The following is a 27,958-nucleotide window of genomic DNA, read 5'->3' as shown; positions in this document are numbered from 1 at the left end:
CTACATTGTCAAGGAAATCATTTAATACTACCTGTCTTGAAAGATGTGTCACTATTTAACTCTGTGACATAAATTACTCTCCATTCTGAGAACCTCTGTTACTAGCAAAGTACAATATGATTAAAAAGCTTAAGTGTTTAGCACTGTGACAAATGTTAAACATCCAGACTGACAGTCAATGCAATTAACTATATATCACAAAAAGTAGAAATACTCTACTCAGTTGAAGGTAGCCAGATTCACAAAAGTCTTGTGCATTATTTGTCAGTGACAGCATGAAAGCCATTTTGTGTCTGCCAGTTACAGTTGTACGTGTCAGAGATGGAACATTACATATTTCCTGCCGTTACAGTGCACCACTAAAAAGACATAATTTATTTAGTGCAAATTTGGTATTGCATCTATATTCATGATACACTGTGCACATTGGCAGGGCTCACAGAGCAGCAGTCTGTGTCACGCACCAAGCACTGTAGCACAGCATCTGCTGATAGCACTGACATGAGTGCACAGCACAGCAGCATGCACATTCTCCGTTGGTGCACACCTTGCCTGCCAAAATGGTGCTTTTTTAGTAGCACAATAATGACCATCAGTTGTATATCCCTGTTGGTAAGCAGCACTGAATGTACTATAAAGACTTATCACAGGTGGCCAAAGGCTGAGACCCTGGCAGCACTGACATCCTACCAGTAAGCAGACTTCTTGGAAAAGGTTACTAAAGCAATGAATGAGGGAAACCTGGAACATACTGCATATCTAGACTACAACCAAATAAAACAAATGGAAGAAAAACCACACCGGATACTCCAAAAACAGTATAACAGTAAGCGCTTTTGTTTACTAAAATGAGTAAACTTCTTATTCCTTGGTCTGAAGAAGTTTGCTCATTTTAGTAAACAAAAGCACTTACTGTTATACTGTTTTAGGAGTGTCCAGTGTGGTTTTTCTTCCATTTGTTTTATTTGGTTGTAGTTTGTATATTTTACTGAATTTATTTGCATATCTAGACTACACAAAGGTATTTTGAGACCATCCTACACTTGGATAGTGTTGATAAACAAGCACATTTCATGCGGTTTCTGATTTTAGAGGTGTATTTATGTGCTTGTGTGTGTCTGTGTAAAGGATATATAAGTAAGGGGCAAAGCTTCTAACATGAAGTAGTAACAGGGGGCTAGTTACTGGTTGACATCTTTCTTTTACTTTTATGTACAGTTTGGTTGTTCTGCTTTTGTTTTGTATATTGAGTGTTTAGTTTAATTTACAGATGTTTTGTTCATACAAATTTTTTGTTTTCATTTTTTGTAAGAGATGCTTTCAGTGCGGTGGACTTCAGTTTCATGACATGAATCCACTGGGGCGCAAATATAAAGTATAAATTGAACTTGTCTATATATATATATATATATATATATATATATATATATATATATATATATATATATATATATATACATTTCTGCCCTGAGTTACTATTCACATTTATAGATATCTGTGGCTTGGACTTTGTGCTAGTATCTCAGGTAACAACAGTTTTACTGCTCTTTAATTCCTTATGTGGAACAAACGTAACCCAGATACATTGCTTTTGATTTTTACCTCCTGGATAGACGCTCTGATATGCAGAAACTAAGGTTTAATAATATTGCATATACAAATGAAGCTTTAAATGTATTACTACACTTTATTTAATTTTGCTTCTCACTGTATATGCTTTGAAAGTGCTGAAATGGATTTTGTCACCTCATGCTATATCATCTTAATCATATCCTTCCTGTCATCTGGGTTGGATTTAGACTACAGTTATTAAAGCTAATGTCTTCAAAGATCCTTTTAATGATATCTCTATATTCCTCTGAGTTAGGCTGCTTAAGATGAAAATGACAGGAAATTTATCAGTTAAGAGAGCTAGGACAATAGATTTGAAAAAATGGGTTATGGCTGAAAAGGAGAGTAGATTATGCATGCTTTTCATATGTACCATTAACAAGGTCTATTTAGATTAAAACACAGCTATTTCTAGGAGCTTTTAAGTTGAGATACCTACTAAATTGTTGTGCCTTTAAATACAATACTGCAAATGTGTTCAGTAGACACCTAGCTGAGTTTGCTCTCTATTCAGTTTTCTTTAAAAAAAAAAAAAGTTCTCATGTGAAATGGATTTGCCAGTCTTTGCGTACACGAAGAGGGTTCAGATCACTAAACAACACATTGTGTAAATGTCACCCCAAGTACGTGCAGGCTTTTACAAGAAATTAAAGCAATAAATAAAGGGATATAGCTGTCATTTCTTACTCCCACCTTTATTCACAATGACATCATAAGCCAGACATACAAGAGGTAAGCCATGATGTAAAAATGTATTTTTAAGTGGCAGTATTTTTTTTTTGCACAAGAACACAAAATGCCACACGTTTAAATGCATGAATGAAATAAGTAGGTTGTAAATGATACATAAAAACATAATTGTGCTAAAAGTGAAACATGTTTGTAAGATAATTGTGCTAAAAGTGATACATACTTGTTAAATAATTGTGTTTGTCATTTGTTAACCGGGTTGGTCCAACTAGGCCAAGTGGCCCATTTTCAGTGGAGACCTAAGGAGAAAAGCTCCAGTTACAAACCAATTTACAGTAAGTTTTATATTAACATTCAGAGATGGCAGAACAAGTTACAATAAAAGTATAGAATAAAAAGCTTGAGACAAGTACATGACAATATACAAGTAGCATACAAGTATCACAATTGAACAGAGATTTGTAAACATGTACATTGAAAGAGACCTACATGAAAAATTTTGAGGGTTGAATTTGTCAGGTGAACATGTATTGTTAGAATCTAAAAAGGAATGGATTATTGTACAGTACTAGGATATGGGGGGGGGGGGTAAGTTATGTCATGACAGGGGCATGTCTTGGTATTGCATAGGAGAAGTTTGATTTCTTTTTTAAAGTGTAATGGGTGGGTGATAAAGTGTATGTGTAAAGGAAGTTTGTTCCAAGCTCGGGCTACTGAGCATGTATATTGAAATTTGCCCACATTTTTCTTTGGTTGGTAGAAATCTAGAAGTTGCTGGTTAGAGGTGCAGAGGGTCAGAGATGGTGAATAGATGGATACCAGGGAGGAGAGAGATGGGCAGGAAGATGATTTATATAGTATAGAGTTTGTTATTTGGAATTGTGATAGAATGAGTTGTTGGGGGAGCTCAAGCCACTGGAGAGAGATTAGTGCAAGGCAGTAGTGAGAGTTGTAAGGAGAGCTCACAATGAATCTAGCTACTTTGTGATATGTTCACGTTTGGACAAGGTTGTGGCCTGAATGTTTGTTAGAACTGGGGCAGCGTATAGAAGGGAGGGGAGGAGGAATGACTGTGCCAGGGAGAGTTTGTCATTAAGAGTTAAAAATGTTTTGTTACGATATAGCAAGCCTAGTTTCTGGTTAGTTCTTTTCATACATTGGAGTATGTGTAGGCTGAATTTGAGTTCATCATCAGTGATGACACCTAGGAGCTTTGTGTTAGGTTCAGGTATTATGATAGTATTAATGGAAGAAGTTAAAGCAAAGGTGGATTTATGGTGGGACAGAGAATGGGGAAGAAAGAGCAAGATTCTGGTATTTTTAGGATTAAGGATGAGAAGATTGTCAGACAACCACTTTTCAGTGGATAGAAAGGTCTGTTGGGTGAGGGTAGGAAGTTCAGAGATATTGCTGGAGAAAGAAATGAGAGTTGTTGTCTGCATATTGGCTGAAGGAAGATTGATTACAGTATGTGTGAAGGTCATTTGTGAAGATGTTAAATAGTAGGGGCCCCAAGATGGAACCTTGAGGGACTCCAGTTGGCACAGAAATCAAGGGAGAGCAGAATGAGGTCCATCTGACAGATTGCTGCCTACAAGAGAGGTAGCTAGAGAACCATGCTAGTGAGGTAGTAGATAGGTTGAGTGTAGCAAGTTTAGATAGTAGTAAGGAGTGAGAAACAGTGTTGAAACTTTGGAAAGGTCAACGAAGAGACAGGATATGAGTTGATTGTTATGTCAGACTTCAGTGATAGTATGAGTGAAGGACAGGAGAGCAGTAGTTGTGCTATGGTTAGGCTGGAAACCATGTTGAGTGGGAGTGAAAAGGTTTTGTTGGAGGAGATAGTTGAGAAGCTGAAAGTGAATGCATTTTTCAAGCATCTTAGAGATAGGTGATAGAATGGCAATGGGATGATAGATGGGTCAGTTGAGTTTCTGCCTTTATGCAGGGGGATAGTGAAGAAGGATTTCCACATGGAAGGTACAGAAGCTTCTTGAATTGATCTATTGATGAGAATGGATACAGGCTAGGATATAGGTTATGCAGCTAGTTTGAGGAAGGTAGGAGGAAGTTTATCAGTGGAGGGAGAGCAGGGTTTAAGCTTCAGAAGAAGTTATTTAATGTAGGAGGTCGGAACAGTTTGAAAGGAGAAGACATTATTGTTGAGTGGGTTGGGAGGGGTGGGGGAGTAGTTGTGTGAGAGTTGGAGGGTATTAGTTATTGGATTGTGTTGATAAAGTGTTTATTGAGGAGTGTAGCAGTTTCAGGATTTGATTTGTTTGGGAAAGGGGATGGATTGGAAGGGCAGCCTGGAGAAAGAATTTTATTAAGAGTAGACCAGAAATGTGCGTTGGATTTGCTATTGAGTTGACCAGATTTATAGTAGGATTTTTTTGTCCTTGTTTGTTTATTTCTTAAGATTCCTTAGTTCTTTGTACTTATTTAGCCAGGGAAGCTCTTTTGTTTTTAACCCAGGCTTTCCAAACACTTATCTCTTTTATTCATGAGATGTCTAGTGTCTTTAGAAAGCCAAGGAGCATAGTTTGAATTAATTCTAATTCTCCTAGAGGGGGCTAGGGAGTTGAGGGTATTCAGGAAAATGCTATTGAATTTATTAACTGTGTCGTCAAGGGGGATTTGCTTAAGGAAAGACCAGTTAAGACCAGATAGAATGGAGTTGTGTTAAAAGTGATACATGCTTGATTGATTACTAGCTAATAATCATCCAAGTAAAAGCTTTTTAATGTAACAGTTTAATACAGATACTGAATGTTTATTTCCTTTTCAGGATACATACGACAGAAAAAGAATATGGTTATCTTGAGGGAAGGTTGCAGTGCAAGAGTCAGGTATACATATCAGGGAATTATAAGATCTGAGATTCTATATTCAAAGTGCTAGTTAAGGGGAAGGATAAATAAGTGGCCCCATGCCCTTTTATGACTTTTGAGAGAAAGTACAGGTCTAAGAGCCTAACAAACTCAACTGTAGTGTAGCTTTGAATCTACCAGTAAAAAAAAAATCTGCTTGAAAAACACATCTAAAATTCCATTATTACATTTACTTCTAGAGGCATTGTGCTTGAAGGGAATGTGGTACTATCATTAATATTTTATAAGAAAAATACCAAAAAATGAAAATAAATTTGGAAAACCTGTATTTAGCTACTGCCTGCAGCAGTGAGTCTTAGAATGTTAAAATAAGAAACTTGTAATTGTCCTGTTGTCAAGCTTTCATTAAATTGTGTCTTCATTGTGGAGTCAGATGAGAGGATGAATATGAGCCTTTTTTTTATTTCTACTGTCTCTGTCTTTTTTTTAACTTTATGCATCCTCAGAACAGGTATATTTAGAGACTGGGGGTATGGGTATAAGGAATCGCCAGGAGCTTGTAAAGGTGTACTGTGTGACCTGGTTGTTTTCCATCTGTGACTTCCAGAAGATTTGGATGTTTTAGTTTTGATTCATCATGTCGACTAAACAACACATGATTAGCTATAGTGAAATAAATTAATTCCACAGAATAGCCTTCATCTTTGCCTCATGTTTGTAACTAGGTCCCTGTTTTTGGCTTTCCATCTTCCTCTACACTACGCAAAAGTTTGGCCTGGTTGAAAGCATATTAAAAGAAGGTACTAATAATCAATGATAGCAGCTAAACAGAAACATTTCTTAACTGCCTGCTTACAAGAGAGATATAAACAATATAAACTATTTTATATTCACTTTTAAGGATGGAACATTGCCTAATGTTGAATGACCTGAGGAAACCCATAATTTAGGAGGCCCTAAAATGCATACACTAACCTGCTTGAGAGCAGGTAGAAAAAGAAAATGTGATAAGACCTACATTGCTCCCACTGACCTATATGAAAGCAGGTTGAGAAATAAAAAGTAAGACTTTCTAAACTAACTTCAGAAGATTTAATGTTTCACAGTGATGTTAAAAAATATTGGGGACATGCTACTATTGATAGATAATCATAAAAGTGGTCATTAAGGACCCCTTTTTTATTTTCGGCCATCCCAACGTCGGGTCAAAGAAACTTGCCACCCTAGTACATTTTCCCAGTTACCAAAGGGAATAATAAGAAAGTATTTTCTACCCTAGATCTAACTGTTAAGCTGAATTATTTGTTTGTAATTTACCTAGTATTGAATACAGTTAAGCTACTGAGTCAGGAAGCCAGCAGCCATACCCCTTTCTACCCCTGAAGCAACTGCTTATTCCCCTCCATTGAATCTACTATCTGGACCATCTCTACCAGCTATCTTCATTACAGATACCTCTTGCTGTACTTTACTCTCTGCCCACTAGGTGGCACCCTAATCTAGCCTTAGGTTAAATCTCTTACCCCACCTTCCCATATTTCATCTCAGAATACTTTCCCTAATTTCATCCCTGACTACTTTCTAATCTTCCTGCTATATTACACTGCTCTTACTTTTTCTTTTCCCACCATCTAGCTATATTGTTTTCTTATTTTCCACTCTACTAACCTTTACCACCTCACAGCTGCATTATCACACTCCACTTACCTTTAACTACTTAGAGTGCCTCAGGAATCTGCTGCTCACAGATTGACTCTGCAGAATCTTCCTTTTCCTGCTCTAACTCACTCCGTTCATCCTGTGGGCTCACTCCGCTCCCCTGCCCTACCCCCAATTCCCACACACCCCTGGTGCTCCTACATTTATACTTCTAAGGCCCCACCCCCTCCCTTGCTATCCAATAGCTTTCTAGAACTCATTGATCAAATACCTAAACACCCACTCTCATACTATGAATAATTTTACTGCCCCTGGAATACTACCTCACACTAGACTATCTCTCTACCAGCCTCTACATTTCTGACTCTATTCTATGGTCTCCCTCACCATGCCCTTAACCCACAAACCAATACTTATAAATCTGTTTCTCTTACTTGCAGCACTATCCATTTTATCTGTACCTTATATCCTTACCTTTTATGAAAACCTACAGTATACCAGTTCCCACCATCCCTTAAAACAAACATTACTATTAAGTCAACTAGCCTTCCAAAGCCATTCAAACATAACATATACCTCAACCTATCTGTCATCTAAATATCATAGGGTAGCCCATATTGCTTTCCTTCAAGCTAGGAAATCACAAAACATTTTCTGTAAACTACTGAAGCTTACATATAGTCCTCAACAACATCCTCTCCTTCATGGTGACATTCATCTCAACCCAGGACCAAACAGCAACACCCCTATAAACCCCCTCCTACCTCACCCCCTCTACCCTATTCACTCCCAGTAAATCCCCAAATTCTCTGCTCATAGCACATCTCAATATACGGAGCTTAAATAATAAAGTTAGCCAACTACACGCTCTACTAGACATACACCCATTTGATATCCTTTATTTAACAGAAACCTGGCTCAAACCAGTAATAAAAGACAATGAAATAATCCCACCTGGTTATAATATCTTGAGATTAGACCGAACAACCAAAAAGGGTGGTGGGGTAGCAGTTCTGTATAAATCTCAGTTACAGGTTACTTCACTAGATGTGCAACCACCTTTAGATAGCAGTGTTGAAATCCTTATCTCCAAGCTTCAGGTCAATGCTAGCAAATCTATATACATAATATGCTCCTACCTATCTCCAGGCAATAACATCAGCATCCTAGAAAATATCCTCTGCTGGCTTTCTACATCCTTCCCACAAGAAACCATTTTACTTGGTGATTTTAATATAGACTGGAACACCTGTACCACACACAAACGCACAACCCATATAAACCTCTATGGTTTTCCCAAGCAATCACCACCCCCACCAAAATCCATAAACCCAGCAGCAAAGAGAGTACCTTAGACTGGATCTTAGTAAATCGTCATCCCCTTTCTTATAAAGCAGGTACCCTTCCTGATGATATTAGTGACCATTTACTTACTTATATACTCAAACAAAAAACTTTTATTCCCAACCAAACTACCTTTAAAACTACCCAGAACAAAAAAAAATGTAATCCAGCAAGCTTTCAAGCAGTGCTTCAAGCCTGTGACTGGCCACCCTTAAAACAACTCCCACTTGAGGAAGCAGTATCCTACTTTAACTCCAAATTCTTACAAATCCTGGAATTCCATGACCCTTCACACTCTATAAGAACTAGAAGTAAAGCAGCTCCATGACTCACTAAAGAGACTAGGCAACAAATCTTATTAAAAAATAAAATCTGGTCTAAATGGAGAAACAATAAAGACCCAATTGATCATCAAAACTTTAAACAGCTGAGAAATGCCACCAAAAAATCAGTACTACTTGATAAAAAAAAACTATTACTTTAAACTTCAACAAAAGCACCAACAATAACCACAAACCTTCTGGTCAGGCATAAATAGACTATTACACCCTGGCCACTCCAAGACACCAACCCCATCAGGTCTCTCCCTTAACACTCCCAACCAGATTGCTGATGCTTTCAATACCTTTTTCACTGAAACTGTCAAATCTCTAGCAAACTCCTTACCCCCTGTTAGCTCAACCCTCCCATCCTCCCTAGCTAGCATACCTCCTACCTTTCATTTAAAACCAAGTCCTACATCCCTCATGTATACCCTGGTTCACAAACTTAAACCATGTACTCCCTCATCTGATCCCTTACCAGCTGAATACCTTCAAACTGCAGCAAAAGTACTTGCCTATCCCATTTCTATCCTAATTAATAGAACCATTACTGAAGGCTCCATCCCATCTCTCTGGAAAATCTCTCACATTATCCCACTTCACAAGGGTGGTAACGCAACTGAACTCTGTAACTTTCGGCCCATAACCCTACTTTCTCCTTTAGCCAAAATCATGGAAAAATGCATCCATCAACAACTTCTGGATCACCTTCTCCAAAATAACCTACTAGATAGATGACTGTCAGCATGGTTTTAAACCTTCCCATACTACTACTACCACTGCTCTCCTATCCTTCTCTGACTGCATTAACAAACAACGTAATAATAACATGCTCTCCTCTGCACTCTTTAGTGACTTATCACTCTCACTCAACACACAGGCATTAAAATGGTTCAAGTCCTACTTAGACAATAGACAGCACGCTGTCCTTTGGGACAATAACCTATCCACACATCTCCCTAATACCCTAGGTGTCCCTCAAGGCTCTATCCTGGGACCTCTCCTTTTCTTTATATTCATTAATGATCTTAGTATAAATCTTCCTCTAGCTACCTGCATACAATATGCAGATGACTCCACACTGATTTGTAATGCCTCTTCTTCATCAGAGCTCCAATCCATCACCCAAACAGTATTTAACCTAGTTGAAAACTGGTTCCTACAATGTTGCCTCCTAAATGCCAAAAAAAAAAAAAATGAAACTATTGCTATTTACTCCAACTCTAAATTCCTCCCCAATAAATTTTTCCATTACATCCAACAGTGGTACTGTCATAGCTCCTGACCCAACTACCAAACTCTTAGGTGTAATAATTGACCACAACCTTAACTTTCACTCACATATTAACTCTACTATTAAATCAGTAAACAGAAAACTTGGTTGTCTGTATAGGATAAAACCTTTCTTTACCCCTGAAGCCTGAACTACCATTGCCCATACCCATCTGATCTCTACCCTCCTCTATGCCTCCCCCATTTATACTAATCTTTCCAAAAGCAACCTTAATAAGCTGGCAACCTCCTATAACAACATTGCCAACTTTGCTACTGGCTCCCCATTTAGAACTCACGCTTGTCTGAATCTCAAACAGTTAGGATGGTTAGAACTGTAAAACCAGCTGGAATTTCAACAACTCACCATCACCCATAAGATTCTGTACCATCCTAGTAATACTCCTCTTCTCTGTAGCCTTATCTCCACCTACATAAATCTTACTACCCTTCACTCAGCAAATAAATTACTGGTTAACATCCAGAAATCCCACAACAAAGCAGGTGATTCTCTTTTCTCTAATTCTGTGGGGAGGATTTGGAATAGGCTTCCCAGCAAACTTACATCATTATCATCATTACCGCTCTTCAAACTCCAACTAAAAATTCTACTAAAGACACAATGGCTATGCCCATGTACTAACCCTGACTAACACTCACCCGGTACAATATTACTGTATACCTCTCTCCCAAAACCCTTAAAGTGGGATTAGTAATCCTTCCCTTACTCCCAATTTAGTCTAGTTTTCTCAGGGAACTATCACTGAGTATGTACTTTGTAACACTCATCCTGCTGTGAGCACAAGTTTTCCATCTTGTATATAGACCAACTGTCTTTTTACTTTGAGTGTAATATTTGTTTAAGTGTATATATGCAATTTTTTTTATTATCTTAGTGTTATATTTTATTAAACAACCGTAATACTTTATTTCAATCCTTACTTCTTACGTAACCTACCTTATGATGAATGTCAAACCCTTTACCATGTAAATAGTACTGTATTGTTTTGTTAAACTCTGTAGTCAATTTCTTTAAAGTTAGTTTTTTGATGAAAATCTCCATCAACAATTATTTAAATATTTTTTAGTTTTGCTGTCCTGTTTTATTAGCTTAATTTGGGAGCTTATCTCCCTGGGCCTCTACTGAAAATGGACATGTATCCAGTTGGACTAGCCCAGTCAACAAATGTCAAATAAAAGAAATAAATAAAATAAATAATAAAATAAAAGTTAGTGACAAACAGTAGTCAGGAGGTAAATTAGGGAAGAATCAATCAATACATTCTGATTTTAAGTAATAGGAAAGAAGGATGTGGAATTAAAATCAGATGACCAGGAAAATAGATTTCACAAAAAAAATTACAAACCCTTTTATTTTGTCACATCCCATTGACAAGTGGAGAATAAAGTGAATTTTGTTTAATACTTGAGATAATTTATGATAACAAAGAACTCATGAACAATATTGGTGAAAGTTCTGTGTTTGATAATGCTCAAGATACGGAGTAGAAATGCGTGTTAGCATAAACACCTTTGGAATTATCTGTTTCTAACAAAATAAGTATTTTTACATTTGGGCTTTTTAAAATGTGTAGATTCTTTCTGGTTCTCCGAAAGGAAGGTGATTAGAGGCCAGTTTTACACCTTTGCAAATAGAACACGTATCGTCTTGTATCAAAATTCCAAATGCTCACTCTGTAAACACGTTTTCCATTCCTGTCAAGCAGAACATTCCTGGTCAGCCAAGATCTGAAAGATACCTATCCATACATCCCTATTCATAAAAGAGCACAAATGTTTTTAATATTCTGTACTTGGAGGATTGCATTTTCAGTTTACTTCTTTGGTCTCTCTACCTCTCCAAGAGGGCTTCCTCAAGTTCTTTGCTCCAGGCATTACAGATTGCAGAGTTCAAAGCTAATACATCTAACTTTACTTGGACAATTGCCTAAGCTCAACTTCTAACTGCCAAACTACTCTTAGCTCTCTACAGTTTACCTCAGATCTTGTCATCAACCTAGTCTTTAAACTAAATCTAAAACAGTCACCCCATTCTTTCTCCTAGAATAGTTTTTCTAGGATGTCTTCTAGATACCTCTCTGATGACAACATTTGTTTCAGAAGAAAAAATGCTTTATTGCCACGAACACTGTCTTAATCATTCCCAACAAACATTGACCACTGCATGGACTATCTGAGAATTCTTGGATTTATGACCTCATCTAGCCTCATGATTTCATTTGACAGACTCCACAAGAGGAAGATTCTCTCTTTGGGCCCAGCAGATTTATCCACTATCCATTCCAGTTCTTGTACTCAGTTGTGAAAAAAGAACCCCTTCAGCTGGCCACTCAAATCCTAGTAAGGACAGGACTTCCTCTCCCCACCAAACCCTCCCAGTCAGTGAACATATATCAGAAACACATCAGACTGTGCCTGGGGGTAGTTTCCAAAGGTGTCAAGGTTCAAGAGATCTGAAAACCACATTTCAGACACAAAAACATAGATCCAAAGGAAATGATGGCCCTCATAAATTCCCTGAAACCATGAAAACAACAATACCACTGTAATGTGGGGGTTATATTTTACCTTTGTTTGCAAATTAGCTTTGAGGACATAGCATTTCAGCACAGCTTAAGATTATAGGCAACTTATATTATTTCAGAGACAACTCTTTGAGCAGATCCAAGATACACCCTCATGGAATGCTACACCCAGATGTCTTCCTGCAGATAGTTTGCCAGTAGGGAACTCCCCAAGTAGATCTGTTTGCCTCCCATCTGAAAAGTCAACTAAAATAGTTCTGCTTCTAGACTCCTTGCAGAAATGCCTGGAAAACAGATGCATTCTCAATCCTATGGACTGGGATGCTTCTTTACATCCCCTTCCCATTAATATCTAAAGTCCAGCAATACATCAAAAAGGACTTAGCAAAGATGTCCATGGTGACTCCCTTTTTGGCCAGTGACAATTACCAAATGCTTCATCATAGAGTCTGCTTGCTAACATAGGACAGTGGATTCCTGATTTATCCCAACATTCAAAAAGTCATTCTAACTGTGTTATCCTTTTGATCCCTTTTAGGCACCTTTTTTGAGGACAGGAGTTAAAGGTAGTTAGAAAACCTGCATCCAGTAAATCCTATTTTGCAAAGTGGAAAATAATTCCGACTTGGGACATGAATTTTCTTGTAGAGAAGTTAACTGTATCACCTTTAGAACCTACAGTCAGCTTTTCTCTGAAATTGCTTACTTGGAAGACTGCCTTTCTCATTGGGCTGATTTTTGCTAAGCAGATATCTGAATTACAGAACCTTACATCTAATCAGCCTTTTTTGATCTTTCACAAGAATGCGGTGAGTCTCAGAACCAGCCCTTTCTTTATGCACAAAGTTGAATCTGAATTTACTCTCAACCCAATTATCTGACTCCTTGCATTCTATCCTGATAAAAAAAAGGATTTTTCATACAACTACTGAGATATTGTCTGGACAAAAATAAGGAATTTGGAAAATCAAATCAACTCTTTGTGTTTTATTATAGTAAGATGAAAGGTCAACCAGTATCTAAACAAACAATTTATGGATGGCTATCACTTGTTATTGAATTTTATCACTCCAACCATATTAAAAATTCCCCTCAGAATGTTACTCTTTCCAGAGCAGAGGTCACTAGAGGTGGATTCTAGATCTTTTATATCAACCGCTACTTGGTTCTTTGTTCCAGTATTCACTAAATACTACAAGTTAGATTTTGTTTCCTGAGCTAGAGCAGGATTCACCAGAGATGTCCTTCAGGGATTCTAAATTCTGATCTTATTCCATCCACTCTTTCTCCCTGAGCTTTGGTAGCCATCCCATATTGTAATGGTTACAGCAACAGTGATCTAATGAAGAACATAGTACAGCTGTGTATGTTTAATTACTATGACAGTAGATATTCAAATAGATCTGACAGTAGATATTCAAATAGATCACTGAGGCACTACCATCTAACCTCCTTCTCCCTTTATGCATTCCCTGGCTGGAGTGGGGTATCTTACCTTTTTTACTTTTTCTCACAGTCTCTCTCTAAGAACTTTATGTTTCAGCTCCCCTTTAAGACAAGAAAGCTTAGTATTTTGGTGCACCTGTACTTTCCTTTTATAATAACATGCTCTTTCATTTTAAATATAGATATAATTTGTGAAAGGAAGATGCCTAAAACTTTGTAGATGAGACGGATATGGGTTTCATTGGTAGAATACATACATCCCATATTGTAATAGCTACTGCAAAAAGTGATCTATATGAACCTCTACTATTATGGTAAGTAAACATACACAACTGTACTATACTTTAGAGTATGTTTATTGCATTACTGCATAATCTGTTCTGAAATGCAAGTCTTTTAGAAGTAGCAGTCGACATTTCTTGTCTTGGTACTGACCTCCAGGCAGACAGAATATTTCTTGTATCGGTATTGACAAGCAGACACAATACTATACTGCATGTAGATACTGTATTCCACATTTTTTTCCTTTTTGTTCTGGGCTGCAAGACTTTACAATCATATGCATCAACTAGTATTTCACCATAAATTACATGAAAGGTCCCTATAATTAAAATATATAGAGCAAATTATAATATGATAACACATGTGGTAAAGCTCCAAATGTAAACTTAAAAATATTTATTGTTAGAGATCAGCCATGAACTGAAGATATGATTTTATAAAGGTACAGAAATTTTTAGTTATATAACTTCAGTCTTACTCAACGTTTATTCTTATAGCTCAATGTAATAAGAGTTGGAAATATAAATAAAATAACTATGCTCATATGAAATCATTTTTATTGCCTTTTACAGCAAATAATTAAAAAATATTAAAATGTCTGCACTCATAAATTATTTTTACTGCCAGATAAACAATTCAAAATACTATGAATGTATGGCAACTAATTGCTGTTTGTGTTAGAAAATGAGGTGAATTGCCTAGGGACTACACACGGTCCTTACAGATCAGCATTATCTTTAATGCAGGTTGTATTAATAACAACAGCATCTACTATTAAAATATTGAACAGACCACACAGTGCTTTGATTCCTACAGTTAGTGTTTTCTCTTTTTTTGGCCGCTGGATATCATAACAACTGAATGGCAGAAGATAAAAGTTCAGCATTATTACCAGTCAGTTATTCTGTGCAGTATTTTCAAAATAACGTTTTTTAAATTTTGACCCTTCCTTACCTGGCCAACAAGCACCTTCCTCACTATTCGGACTCATTAATTTTCCCTTATGATATTACCAGCTGGGGTAATAGTTGAGCTGAAGGAGCTGTCACCCTCAGACAGTTTAGATTTTTTATTTTGCCCTGCAAATAGGCCCACCCTGCTTTCACTTCAGTGCAGACCATCTAATTTTAATTACTTGCAGCAGGGCTGTAGTGTCTGGTATCCATCCTAGGATTAGCACTAGATGGAAATTCCTTCCTTCCCTCCAAGATTTATGAATTTGTAAAACGTTGCTCATTCCCATCCCCCACCTGACTGCTTATGGATATAGGTATCCTGACTCATTTTCTGTGTGCTGTAATATAGCCAGTATTCCATTTCATATGTTTTACTAAAACAGTGGGCAGCTAAATATTTGACTTCCTTATACCTGCATGGGTAATATTTTCTTGCAGTTATTTTTAGTGACTCCTTAATTCTCAAAATAAGCCATACATTTTTTGATAGAGTTTTTGGTTTATAAAATAATGGATACTTCCATTCTTTTGATTCTGTTTGTTCATAGTTAAAAATTATACTGAAATGTAATCATGGTACAATAATGAACCACTGTTTGAAAACTATATAAATAACCTGCTCTGTTGGAATAGAGGGATGAAGTCCTGGCTATGGTTCAAGCATGTTGAATCTGAATAGCAGCTTGGGTGTTTGATAGAGCAGTTGAGGAGGATGGGTGTACCCTATCCTAGGGGGATAGTCAGTTGCAGATATCTAGGACACACTGCCATTCATGGCTTTATTTCTTTGGTAGAGACTAGAAAAACAGCTATAATGTGATGCCTGGAGGTGGGTGAGGCATCCTGCTGATCTCATCCTTTGTGAAAGTGAGGGGCAGTTCATCTTTGACAGCCATAGCATGTTCTGCACTTGCGATGCTACCAGATATAGGCAGGGATGTGGAATGTGTAGGGCAAAATTACACTGCCACAGGGTACTCAATCTTCTCACTGGCTCTGAACGTGGAGTTAGGTATAGCCAGCAGGAGGCTAAGACAGATTTGGAAAACTTGGTGTATGAGTAGAGGAACTTGGGGGTCTTTGGTGGTCAGTTATGGGAAACCAAACAAGGATTAAAAAATGTCTTCACTGAAATGCTAGAAACATGAACATCAGTGCAGGCAGTTTGCAGAGGCCTGTGCCGAATATACAGCATAAAACTTATACTGTGCTCTGTGATATATTTATTGATATTGATTAAAACATAATGTACATTAACATTGCAGTTCTTATTGCTTTTAGACATTTAACATGACTTGACTGAAATAATGCAAGTTGAGTCAAACGTTCAAATGTCTTGCAAAAAAAACATTTGTTAATGTTGCTCAGGTGTTTTTATTTGTATGCCACAATGGATATCAATGTATTTTGTGCAATACATATTATGTTTTGGTTCTTATATAGTAGATAGCGTATTTGTGCTAAATCAAAGTCATCAAAATAGGTCAAATGGTTTAGTTAGCCTTATGAGAATGTAGTATCCATTTTCAAATAGTCTTTTAATGATGAGATTATTTTTGTGCAATTTGTAACTAGATTTGTTTGCATGATGGATTATGCTGAATTTATAACAATGTTTATTATTTATCCACTCATCTAAAGCTAAGTAGTCTTTTTACAAAAATGTTGCATTTTATTTTTTATTTTAAAATTTTATTTTAAATGAGTCATGTTTATTGGGAATTGTGTCTATTTAAAGGTGTTAACACTTAAACTCGAACTCTTTAAGCTAATTCTGTTTTCTTAATTTAGTGGTTTGATATCTTGCAAAGTTTCTTGAGTAAATAACTAAAATATTGCTAAAAATAAGAAACTGATGTATTGGTTATCCTTCTCTTGGGTCCTACAGATAATATGAATAGCATGCTTGAATGTTCCTATGGATTCATTCCTGTTTAAGTAATGTCTTATGCTACAGAGTTGCAACTTTCAGTGTTTTTTTCTTTCCTTTGTTCTGTGTGCAGAGATCGTGGCCGGTTGAAACAACTCCACAACCAGGTACTACTAGAACAACAGCAAGACGTCTCCATGTTACAGCAACCACAGTATCCATCTCAGTTCAGATCCTCAGCATCTGAGAATGTGTTCACCATGAATGCTCTGAACTCTTCTTCTTCCTCCTCTATGCAGCAGTCTTCTCCTTCTGCCATACAGCACTCAAAGGGCTCACACCCGCAAGCATTTACTTATGCCCGGCCAAAAGAGTTTATTGCTGCTCAGACCATTTCACCGTCCACTGAAAGACTATATTCTCCGACAGACTTCCCAGTGCCTTTGCCGAATACTGCTGCTAATGTACCTCAGAGGCAACTGAATGAAAATCACTTGGAGACTTTTTCACCTGCCTTAACATCACCCTTTGAACTGCCTCCACTCAGATCATTGCAGTCCCCTACAAGTGCACCTGGATATAGGTCTCCTCCTCCACTATCACCACCTCTTCCTTTTTTCTCTAGTCAAGCACAGTCACAGTCACGCATTATGTCTCCAACACCTACTTCCCCCAGTGGCTCCATTTCAAGTCCGATTCAGAACCCAGCAGCTTTTCTCAGCTCTGTTCTACCCTCACTGCCTTCACCAACTCCCACCAATGCTATGGGCCTGCCTAAAAGTGCACCTGCTGTGTAAGTGGCTGTTTTGTTTGTTTTTTCACCACCATGTGCTTAACATTGCTTAATTTACTGGATTTATTGTAACAACATTTTACAATCCTGAATATGCTATGCATGATGTTATCACTTATTTCTGACTAAGAGGTTGAGGAGACAAGCAACAATAAAATGTAATAACTGCTAATATGACAGCACATCAGATCCTACTTGACTATCTCAAAGAAAACCAGGAAAAAATATAACCAGTTTTAAACCAAAACTGAAAACATCTTAAATTCTTTATATAATTTTTATACAAACAATGTGCATTATGATGCTGTCAAAATCATCCAGTCTATGCTTTTACAGAGAAAGATATTCTAAACTGTTGTAAACTATATCTTACTCTGTTTTTGAGTCTTCAGGGACAATGCAGTTTAGAAAAAATGATTTTAATACAGTACAATATGTGTACCATTTTACCTCTGTTATCCATCTCTTCTCATGTAGCTGAACTTAATATGAGATATGTTTTATATTTTGTCATACTTATGTAATATGAGATATTCTGTTTTATATTTTGTCATACTTATGCTCCTGTACTATCACTATTCCAAACAGAAACATCCTTCTATTTCAAAATATCAATTCCAATTTCAATGTTACTTAGTACCATTCATTCATTTTTAATATTCAGCATGTATTCAAAAATGGCAGCCAAGTTAACAAAGCATCCTTTAAAGACTAATATATTTAAACTGTGATCACAACAGAAATGAAGCTGTCTCCTCTCCTCTTCTCTCCTTAACTTTTCCCTCATTTCTTTTTCTCACATATCATTACTGTTTGTTTCATTTGAATTCACAATTGCTGTAACTTCACTCATTTTAATTCAACTTTATTGTGAAATATTTGGCAGTTATGTAGTCACAGTATTAACAGGCATTAAATGTTTAACAATTAATTTGCAAATCCAGGAGTAAAACTAGTTTTCTACACATTTGCTGTTTTTTTCTTAATTGACTAACTTATAACATGTTAGAAATATGCCATTTAAACACGGTGCAGAGTTTTCAACATGAGTTAAAATATTTTCCAAATACATTAAAAACGATGTGAGTTAAAATATGGCAGGAACGGCAATGAATGTACAATAAAGTGCAGTTTCCTAAGTTATACTTGTACTTGAAAACTACATATCTCCCTTCATAGTTGCATGTATCTGGGGTACAATACTGTGCTACTCTTCCTCAAACTATAATGATGATTTTCCATTTCTAAGGTGATGCATAATCTGTTTTAAAATTAATTTCCATTGTTTTTCTTAAGCTATTATTGAAATAAAAATAATGAAAACTACATAGATAATTTATTCTTCTTTAATACAAACTATTTGCAGAATTCAAAGTAAAAGTTCCCTGTTTTTTGTCATATTTTGATCTCCTTTTGAGGAAGGCTACTTTGCTTGCAACGATGGCGCACACTCTTTCACATTGCAACTTGAGCAAATCCTCCTTAGTAGCTGTTTTCATTGTTAGTGGTTTTCTGGTTCTGTGAAATTTTAATTCATTTGCACATTTTTTAGAAGAGTTCAAAAGTCAGAAAACCAGCAGCTATTCTTTATATAGCCATCTGGAACAAATGACCGCAACCGTTTTAACCTCCCAGCTGACAGAATAAGTATATCTACTAATTGTTACAAAATGTCAAGTAATACACAGCATGTGGTAGCTTTTATTAAAACATTCCTTACATGGTCCTCCATTGTAATGATGCTACTATTTTCCCACCCAGCTTTCTACAACATTATTTCAACAAACGGCATTAATAAGGGGCAATTTCTCAGCCTTCAACTGCCATTTAATTGTTATTATATGGGTGAGAATAAAGTTCCATAAGATATTACTTGTTCCTGAGAAATGTGTTGTTTTATACTTCCACTACTGTTTCATAGAAGAAAACATTCTGATGTGTCGTGTGCACTTTTTTTCTGCTGCTGAGGTCATAAACTCTAAATCTCTTATACAGGTATTAGAAATGACTACTCAAAGAAAAATGGCTCACAGCCTGTGGGTCCCAACACAAAATGTTTGTCTTAGCAGTTTTCACTAAGGTGTGGAGCACCGGAACTTTTTGCCAATATTATACTGGCTCTGTACTTTCACATAACCCATGTCAAAAACTAAGAAAACTAAACCAATCATTCTGCTAGTTCAGTAGTAACTACCTGTACATAATATATTAGCATCTGGGGTTGCTGAGATAGAGTTACTTGAGTTATTTTTGTTCATCAAAACAAAGGCAGACATAAAGTGAAATCTTTGACATACAAAATAATGCATTCTCTGTAACTATTCCAGGAAGTACTTTATTTAGTGTATTAAAGTAGTGGTGTATAATTGTGGTCCTAAAGAAATAGATACCTCTCTGTAGAATATAGCCAACAGGCCATATTGTTACCTATAATCATACTACATGTTTCCAGATTCTCACCTATATACTTATTTTTGTCTCTCTTAGAGATGTTTAGAGATTTACTGTTATAAATCTCCTGTTGCAGATATTTCCAAACATCTTCTACATACTAAGTGAACCAAAGCCCCCTTCTTCAGCATTTGTTCTTCTCACACCATGTGTACAGCCATTAGACCAGGTGAAGGAGACTGAAATGCTGATCTCTAATCCAAGGAAAAAAATTATATTATAATAAATAACCATAGCATTGTGTACATTTTCAGTAACTAAGCATGGCCTTTCCATACAACTTTGTTCTTTACGTTCACCAGATATATGCACCATTAATTTTTGTATGCTTTCAACATTTTTAAATGTGTGCTTGGTGGACATAGTTGAAGAAAACTGTGTGTGACTTCTGAGTGACATACTCTACAAAAATAGTTTAACTCAGACACATCATTAAATTCATGGCCTGGTTATCTTAGTTTACTCTGTGTTTGTCATATTATTCTGAGCATCGTACTTTTTTATCTATTAATATTCACAGGTCTCCCAGCTGTAGGGCTTGCTACATTTGTATGCCTATGTCATTAACTCATTTCCTGCAATGGAGCTCTGGAAGCTTGCACTGAAACTTCTAATGGGTGGAGCCTAAGCTTTTTGATGGAATCAAATTAAGACCTCATGTTTCAAACAAATGTTTATCTATATGGAACCTTAGGGGTTACTAAAGAAGTATAAATGGCACACTTTTCAGCACAAACTATTTATATAGTGGCAGCATTGTTTAGGTTCTAAGTCCCAAACTGGATTTTATAAGTCACAATAAACATACTATTACCAGGCCTTTGGCCAGCTGGTGCCCTAGGCAAAAGTGCTGCACAGCACCCCCCCCCCCCACACACACACCACCCGGTGTCCCCATCCTGGTCTACCTACACCATCTAGATTACTTTTTTCTTCCTTTTCATACAGTTTGTCTTATTCTTCAGATTTTCCTGTATTCATTCAACATATTTTAAATAAACCATTTCTTTACTACAAAAAAAAAATAAAAAAATAAATTCTGGAAAAGCACCCTTGCTAGAGTGGCACCCTAGGCAGCCACCTAGCTGGTCTGTGCCTAAGGCCAGCTATGACTATTATGTTTATAATATTTTGTAAGCAACTTCAGTGCTATCTTGACAACCACTTAAGTTATACACATAGTTAGCCACATTTTGTTCATCTGTCTGAGATCTTTTCTATGAGGCTAAGTTGTTCTGTCTGTGCAACATGGTTTTTGAGATATTTAGAAAAAATATGACATTTATGATAATCTAAATACATACTATATGAACAACAATTAATATCTCTTTACCTGCAATAGACAGAGGTCAAATATCAGCACAAGTGTGTTGGTCATTGTGAAAGCTTTAAGATAAAATCTTTGAATACTTTGTATATAGCATGGAGTCTGCTTGTCCTCCCCTCATTCGTGTGGGATTCCTCTGGATGCTCTGGTTTCCTCTCACATTCCAAAGACGTGTCTGGAGTGTTTTCTACCCGGGTCTCAGCTGAAAATAGTCTCTTTCCTAGTCAGACTTTCCCAGTCAACAAATCGTAATTAAATAAATAGAGGCATCAGTAGGATGTAACTGCAAAAACACCTACAGGTGTCACCCAGCTCTAATGAGTTAATAGAATGTCTTTTTCCACATAATGCATTATTTCACATCTTCATTGTTTAGTGATTACTCAAGCAAACTGACTCCTTCAGATAATTTTATTGATGTTAGTGGTGCACACTTAATGCCAGTGGGTATCATGACTAGTGGTTGCCCACCATCTGGGAAACATCAACTAGCTATTTGCAGTTCTGATTCCTGATTGTAAGTTTGCATGTTCTCCCTGTGTTCGCGTGGGTTTCCTCCGGGTACTCCGGTTTCCTCCTACATTCCAAAGACATGCATCTGGAGCATTTCTCCCCGGGCCTCCGCTGAAAACAGGCTCTGTGGAACCTAGTCGGACATTCCCGGTCAACAAATGTTAAATAAAAAAAAATAAAAATCAAGAATGTACCAGCACTACAATACTTCAGAGGTACTTATTTTAATAATGATATCAGTCAAACCTTAATACTTTCCATTTCTTAAAAAATGTTGACGGTTTCATCTTTGTTCAGTGTCCCAAATAATGTTATGAGAAAAGATAGTAGGGCTGCTTATTCATAAATAAACATCTGTATAGGAGAATATTGAAAACAATCAGAAATGTTTGACTAGTGTATTACTAAAAATATTTTCCCTGGCAATCATGCTTACTGATATTTAATTCTTGTAATTTTTGCTTTTCCCACCTTTTACATTATTCTTTCATCTGTCCATCTCTCTCGTTCTTTTTCTATTTGTTTAGAATACACCTTACAGACTATCTACTGATCATTAGATTATTAACTGTAGTATCTTTAACACAGTCTGCTGTTATGTAATATTTCATTTAATGACTGATATGTTCTATACATAGGATCATATAATTTTTAAAAAGACACTTTAAGATACAGTAGACTGATTTCAGTGACACAGTTAAATACCTAGGGACTGTCAAAAGTTTACAGTAAATTTTGTAGGTCATTCATTGCTTTCATTTCACTCTGCACTGTTTATATTTGTTTAATTTTTTATGTTTACTGTTCTACTATCTGTTTCTGTCATAACACCTCTTTGTCATTTACTTTCTTTCCTTTAATTCCCTTACTGATCCCTGTACACTGATTCTTTTTGTCTGGAAAATCCTATTTTTCCTATATTATTTAAAGGCAATCTCTCATTGAAACGACTCTTATGTGATAGGCATATTGTTATTCCTATTTTTTTCTACTGTGATATAAAGCATGTAGTCTCAAAATATTATCCATACCTTTTTCAGTCTTAAGTTGTTGTTTTTTTATTAATTGCATTGCATTTCATTTCATTCTTGCCTTTTCTTTGTGGGTCTTGCAACAATTCACAAATTTATTGTCATTTAATATAGGCTGAGCTTCAGTGTAGAGATCATCTTGCAGAATACTGTGACTATTTAGCTGTGCTTTTTCTTACAGCCACTTGACCAACAAAACATGTTGTAGTTGTAGTAGTGGTTTATTGCATGATTTCTCTTGTCATGAGCCCTTATACATGTTGTATCAAAGTGTTATTTTACTATTAAACCATCTTCTCTCTGTATTTGTATCGCATTTAAACTGAAGCATTTTAAATTATCGCAGATTATTGTCTTATTGTTTTGAGCTGAGGTATAATGCATATACACTAGAGTGCTTTAACAGCTATTATCATCAGTTAGTAAAATATTACACATGCTCATCATATGAGCACTGCTGCATTAGCCTTAGCTATATGGGTTACTGCATAGCATATAACAGCCAGCCAGCTTCAAGAGCTTAAGTGCACCCTCTGTGTTCCCAAACAAATTACAGCTTCAGCAGAGCTGAAGAAAATCAAAAGTTTGGCACCAAGCCTTTCAGAGCTTTCCTGCCTCCAAAAAAAAAAAAACACTTCCTTATGTGGGCTTTCAAGAATTGACAGCTGGCTAACAGTTCTCCTTTGCTGGCAGATAAGTTCACCTTAGGGGAAAAAAACTTCTATATGAATATTTTTATCAGAAAAGTTATTTTTCCTGTGGATTTTATTAAATTAAGCTAGGAGAAAGTATTTTTATGGACCGTCATGGACTTTCATTCATTTCATTTTACTGTGAAGTGGGACTTTTGTGGAGAAAAAGCTTCTTAAGATTAAGGTTTTCTTTGGTTTTTATAATTGCAGAATGTGTTAAAATCTTTGAGGGCTGAGGTAAGTATTTAAAGAGCTTTTTACTTTGTTTTCATGAAAAAAAAAATTTTAATACCAGCTACTGCTGTTAATCTTACCCAAGTTTCAGGCTTAATTTTCATGGAACAACTTACCAGTTCCTGGGTTCTTCCTTCTTCCAGCCACAAAAAGAACAACATTTAAAACAGCCTTTGCCAATCACCAGGTTACTAAAGTACATCAGACGCAGATGTGTGATTCTGCTGTGGCCATTTATGTTTCCTCAGATCATACATCTTTTACCTTGCTCCCACTGGTGTAGTCCCTCCTACAGCCATCGTAGACCAGGTGTTAGAAACATCCTGTGTGACTGTTGGCATTGCCCTTGGAGGGCAAGGGAGTACCACTCTTGTCAGGCTTGGAAAAAGGATCAGGGAATGCTTCTCTGTCTAGCTAGACTGAGATGTTTGTCCTTAGGGAGGTTTTCCTGCCAAAAGTGGTCTGCTTTTTTTTAGAAATTCCTGTCAAAAGGAAGCAAAAAGTTAGACATATGTCTTTTCCTGCCTCTGTTATTTTGGACAGAATTAATTTATTGGACTTAACTTAATGTTTCATTCAGGCTCTTGACCATTCCAGTCCTGGTCTTTCTGATAACAGGACAAGTTATTTTGCATTTTGTGAAAAGGTTCAAGATTTTGAATTACAAAATGATTATGAAGAGACAGTTTCTGTTTTTTTTCTCCTCATGTTTCTGATTCTGAGGAAAGTATGGATTCTGACTGTCCTTTGGAATGATGATCTTTTTCGGAAATATTTTCCAGAATGATTCAGTTCTTTCAGTGGGAACATAATGATCATAGGATGATAGGATCATAGGAGAATACAAGGCTATTGACCAAAAAGAGCCTTTTTAAGTCTATCCATGCTTTTCAGAAATATTAAAAATGTATTGGTCCCTTATGTTTTGTGCGGGTATATAAACTTAGGCATGAGTGGTCGAGCATTTACAACCTTCCTCTCTCTAATAGACATATAGTGCCTGATGTAGGGTAAATTTACGATTATCCATCTACTGATCCAAATTTTACTTGAATACCTGCAGATAAGAACTTTTGTTCACACAGATGGGAAGCCTATTCCGAGAAGATACAACCTCTGAGATGCATACTTGCCACTCCAGCATGTTCTATTTATGTTTCAGATGAGGTCTAGGTCCCTGGATCTGGTGTTTCTGATGTTATTTGTTTTGCAGATGTGTAGCAGGTCCAGAGGCCTGTAGGAGACCAAATACAAGAATAAGGCTTTGATGTGGTCCACACAGAAATTGTTTTCTAAACCATATAGTCTTTGTGAGAAACCTCTGTGGATTATCCAGTTGTTGCATATAACTGGTCAGGTACATGCTGAAGGGAACATTGCACTCAATGATTGCTCTTAATAAGACAGAGTGCAGTGGAAAAATGACATCACTGGACTTGGATGCCATACCCTTGCATGGTATGATATCCTTGGTACATAGACACCAGATGGTCAAAGGCCAACTCAGTGTCGACATGCATTCCCAAATCCCTGACTACAGTGTCTACTCCTAGGGGTGTATTATCAATGTAATAATTTGTGGGAGTGGTCGTCTTACCTAAAGATACTATTATGCACTTCTAGGCATAGTTTAAGACCATCACTCTGGCACCAGTTGTTAGTCTGTGTCATGACTTCTTTGAGAGTATCTGTGTCTTGGGTGGATTCAATTACTTCACCTAATTTGCAATTATCTGTGAACTTGGTCAGCCAGAAGCCTTTGACATTAGCCTTGACTTCAGGGAAGCAGATACCAAACAGGAGCAGCCCAGCACTGAGCACTGAGGCACTCCACTAGTGACAGGCCTTTCTGTGAAGGAAAATGCTCCTATCCTAACTTCTTGGGTCATGCTGTGATCCAATGGGCTGTCTCACAGGTGACATAGGGGTTAAGACCTAATTCAGTAATCTTGTTTACAATACCTCAGCAGGGTGTTGTGTCTAATGATTCAGCCACATTGAGGTAGGCAGTGTGAACCATCTTGGCATTATCCATTGCTTTAGTGACATTCCTGAAGAAGTCCACCCAGATGAGTAGGCATAACCTGATCTTAATGAAATAAAACTGAGTTGGATCTAGTGTCTGTAGGTTTCATATGTTATCATTTAACATAACTGTGATTATTCTTCTATGGCTTTAAATATTAGAGTAGTCAGGCTTATGGTTTTATAGTTCCCCGGGCCTGTGAACGGTCATCCCTTATGCAGTAACAGAACTATTGCAGTTCTCCATTCTTTTGGCACAAAGCCTATTTGAAGGCTGTGGTTAGTGATTCCAGTGGGCCTGATAGTTCATGTTTCATGCTATTAAGATGGCACAAAAGACTGTTATCAGGGCCCATGGATGTAGTGTTCTTGGCACTGGAGAGTGTCTTGAGGACCTGTTCCCTATAGATAGTAGGGGAAGTTATGGTTGTGGATATTTCCTGAAGGGTGTCCAGGTGGGAGGGGAGGTAAAATATGAGCTAAATTTGTCAGGCAGTAGATTTGCTACAGCTTCCTTCTCAGTACAGATGGTTGCATTTACAATTAATTTAATACATTGTTGCGTATTGCCTTTGAGATTAGGGACATAGCTGAAGAATACTCTTGACTTAAGGGTTATTTTTACCTCAAATGCTTCATAAGCCCCCTGAGCTGCTTGCTTAGATTGATGAGGGCGTTTTTACTTTGCTAGTCATTGCACCTTCTAATTTTTGTCATAATGTTCTTTCTTTTGTTGTGCAACCTATTGATGTTTGGATTTCAGCAAGGTGGCTTGTTTTTGGAGTTAGTTCTACTTTTGTTATGGGTGGGTAAAGCTGTGTCTATGCTGCTGTTAATATGATTATTCAGGGTTTTTATGAACAATTTCACATAGGCAGCAGTGTTCATAGGGGGGTAGACTTGGAATTTTGGTAAGGTGTCACATAATAGAAGGAAGTTTGCCTTAGAATAATTTAATGTTAAAATACCACTGTACCAGCTATTCAGCAGGGATAATAACACAGGAACCAAAGGTAACCACAACTGATTCAAAAATTTACTATAGCTAAGCCGTTTCATCCAACTCATTTTCGTAATTCATCAGAACAAATTTATTTATTTATTTTTTATTTATTTACATTTGTTGACCGGGCTAGTCTAGCTGGATACATATCCCTTTTCAGTAGAGGCCCGAGGAGAAAAGCTCCAACATAAGTAAATTAATACATTCAAAATATTATAAAAAAGATTAGTTTTACATTACAAAATAAGACATGAAAAAAATAAATTGTGAATGTAACTAACAAACACTCTGTAATTTTAACATTGAGTTTATTGGTTTTATTGAGTTTATTGTGGGTTTTTTGAACTACTGGTGAACTTTTTTTTTTTTTGTGATGTGCCTTAGAATAATTCTCACAGCCTTCATAGCCCTCAGGTAAGACATATCCACTTCAGTTGCTCAAGAACCCTTGTCAGTCATGGAAGAAGAAGCAGAGGATGCCTGCCCCTTCCAGTGCCTCTTAAGAAATATGATTTACTGAAACTGAAATTTATTGAACCTACTCCATTTTCTCTCATTTTCCAGCTTTAGAGGATGTGTTTATTACAGCCTGTAACTTACCTAACTAGCAACCCTACTGCCTCCAACAAAGCAGAGAGATTGTGTAATGTTCCCATCTTATAAATTTTTACATTCTAAACCAAGACCAGACCCATCAGTGATTTCTCTGGTAAACCCAGCTGCTACTAATCATCTGGTTGATCCCTCCCCTTCTGACAAGGATGGGAATGCATTTGATAGATTTGGGAAAATGTGCATTTTTCTGCAAGTCTTATGTTTCGAATTCTCATTTGTGAAGCTCATCTGTTCATGTTTATACTTGCCTCTTTTGAGATAAGAGGAAATTATGACATCTTTTCCCTCATCTGAGGAAAAAAAATGTGCAGTCTTATTGGTTTTGTGTGACTGTCTTAAGTGGCTGTCCATTCTTTGAAGTGTGTTTATGATTTGGCTGATGCTACATCCAGGGCTGTCATGAGGAGGTGCTTGGTTACATTATCATACTCCTGAGGATTTTCA

At 36.8% G+C, this 27,958-nt stretch overlaps 1 protein-coding gene across 6 annotated transcripts in view; it reads left to right on the top strand.

Annotated features, from left to right (window-relative positions):
• Nucleotides 1–27,958, top strand: part of MYPN (myopalladin) — a 2,130,465-nt gene that overhangs the window by 1,787,897 nt on the left and 314,610 nt on the right. For 5 of the 6 annotated variants that reach the window (XM_044056369.1, XM_044056367.1, XM_044056368.1 and 2 more), the window contains one exon: nucleotides 16,964–17,623. The exons of the other annotated variant lie outside the window; for it this stretch is intronic. In XM_044056369.1, the coding sequence (XP_043912304.1) occupies nucleotides 16,964–17,623 (660 nt within the window). The remainder of the gene's footprint in view (nucleotides 1–16,963; nucleotides 17,624–27,958) is intronic. 6 annotated transcript variants of the gene reach the window in all.

The sequence above is a fragment of the Protopterus annectens genome, chromosome 14.part0, assembly GCF_019279795.1.
Source record: "Protopterus annectens isolate FY-2018-M chromosome 14.part0, PAN1.0, whole genome shotgun sequence".
NCBI classification, from domain to species: Eukaryota; Metazoa; Chordata; order Ceratodontiformes; family Protopteridae; genus Protopterus; species Protopterus annectens.
Note: the sequence above shows the minus strand (reverse complement) of the source record. Positions and strands in the feature narration are given on the sequence as shown.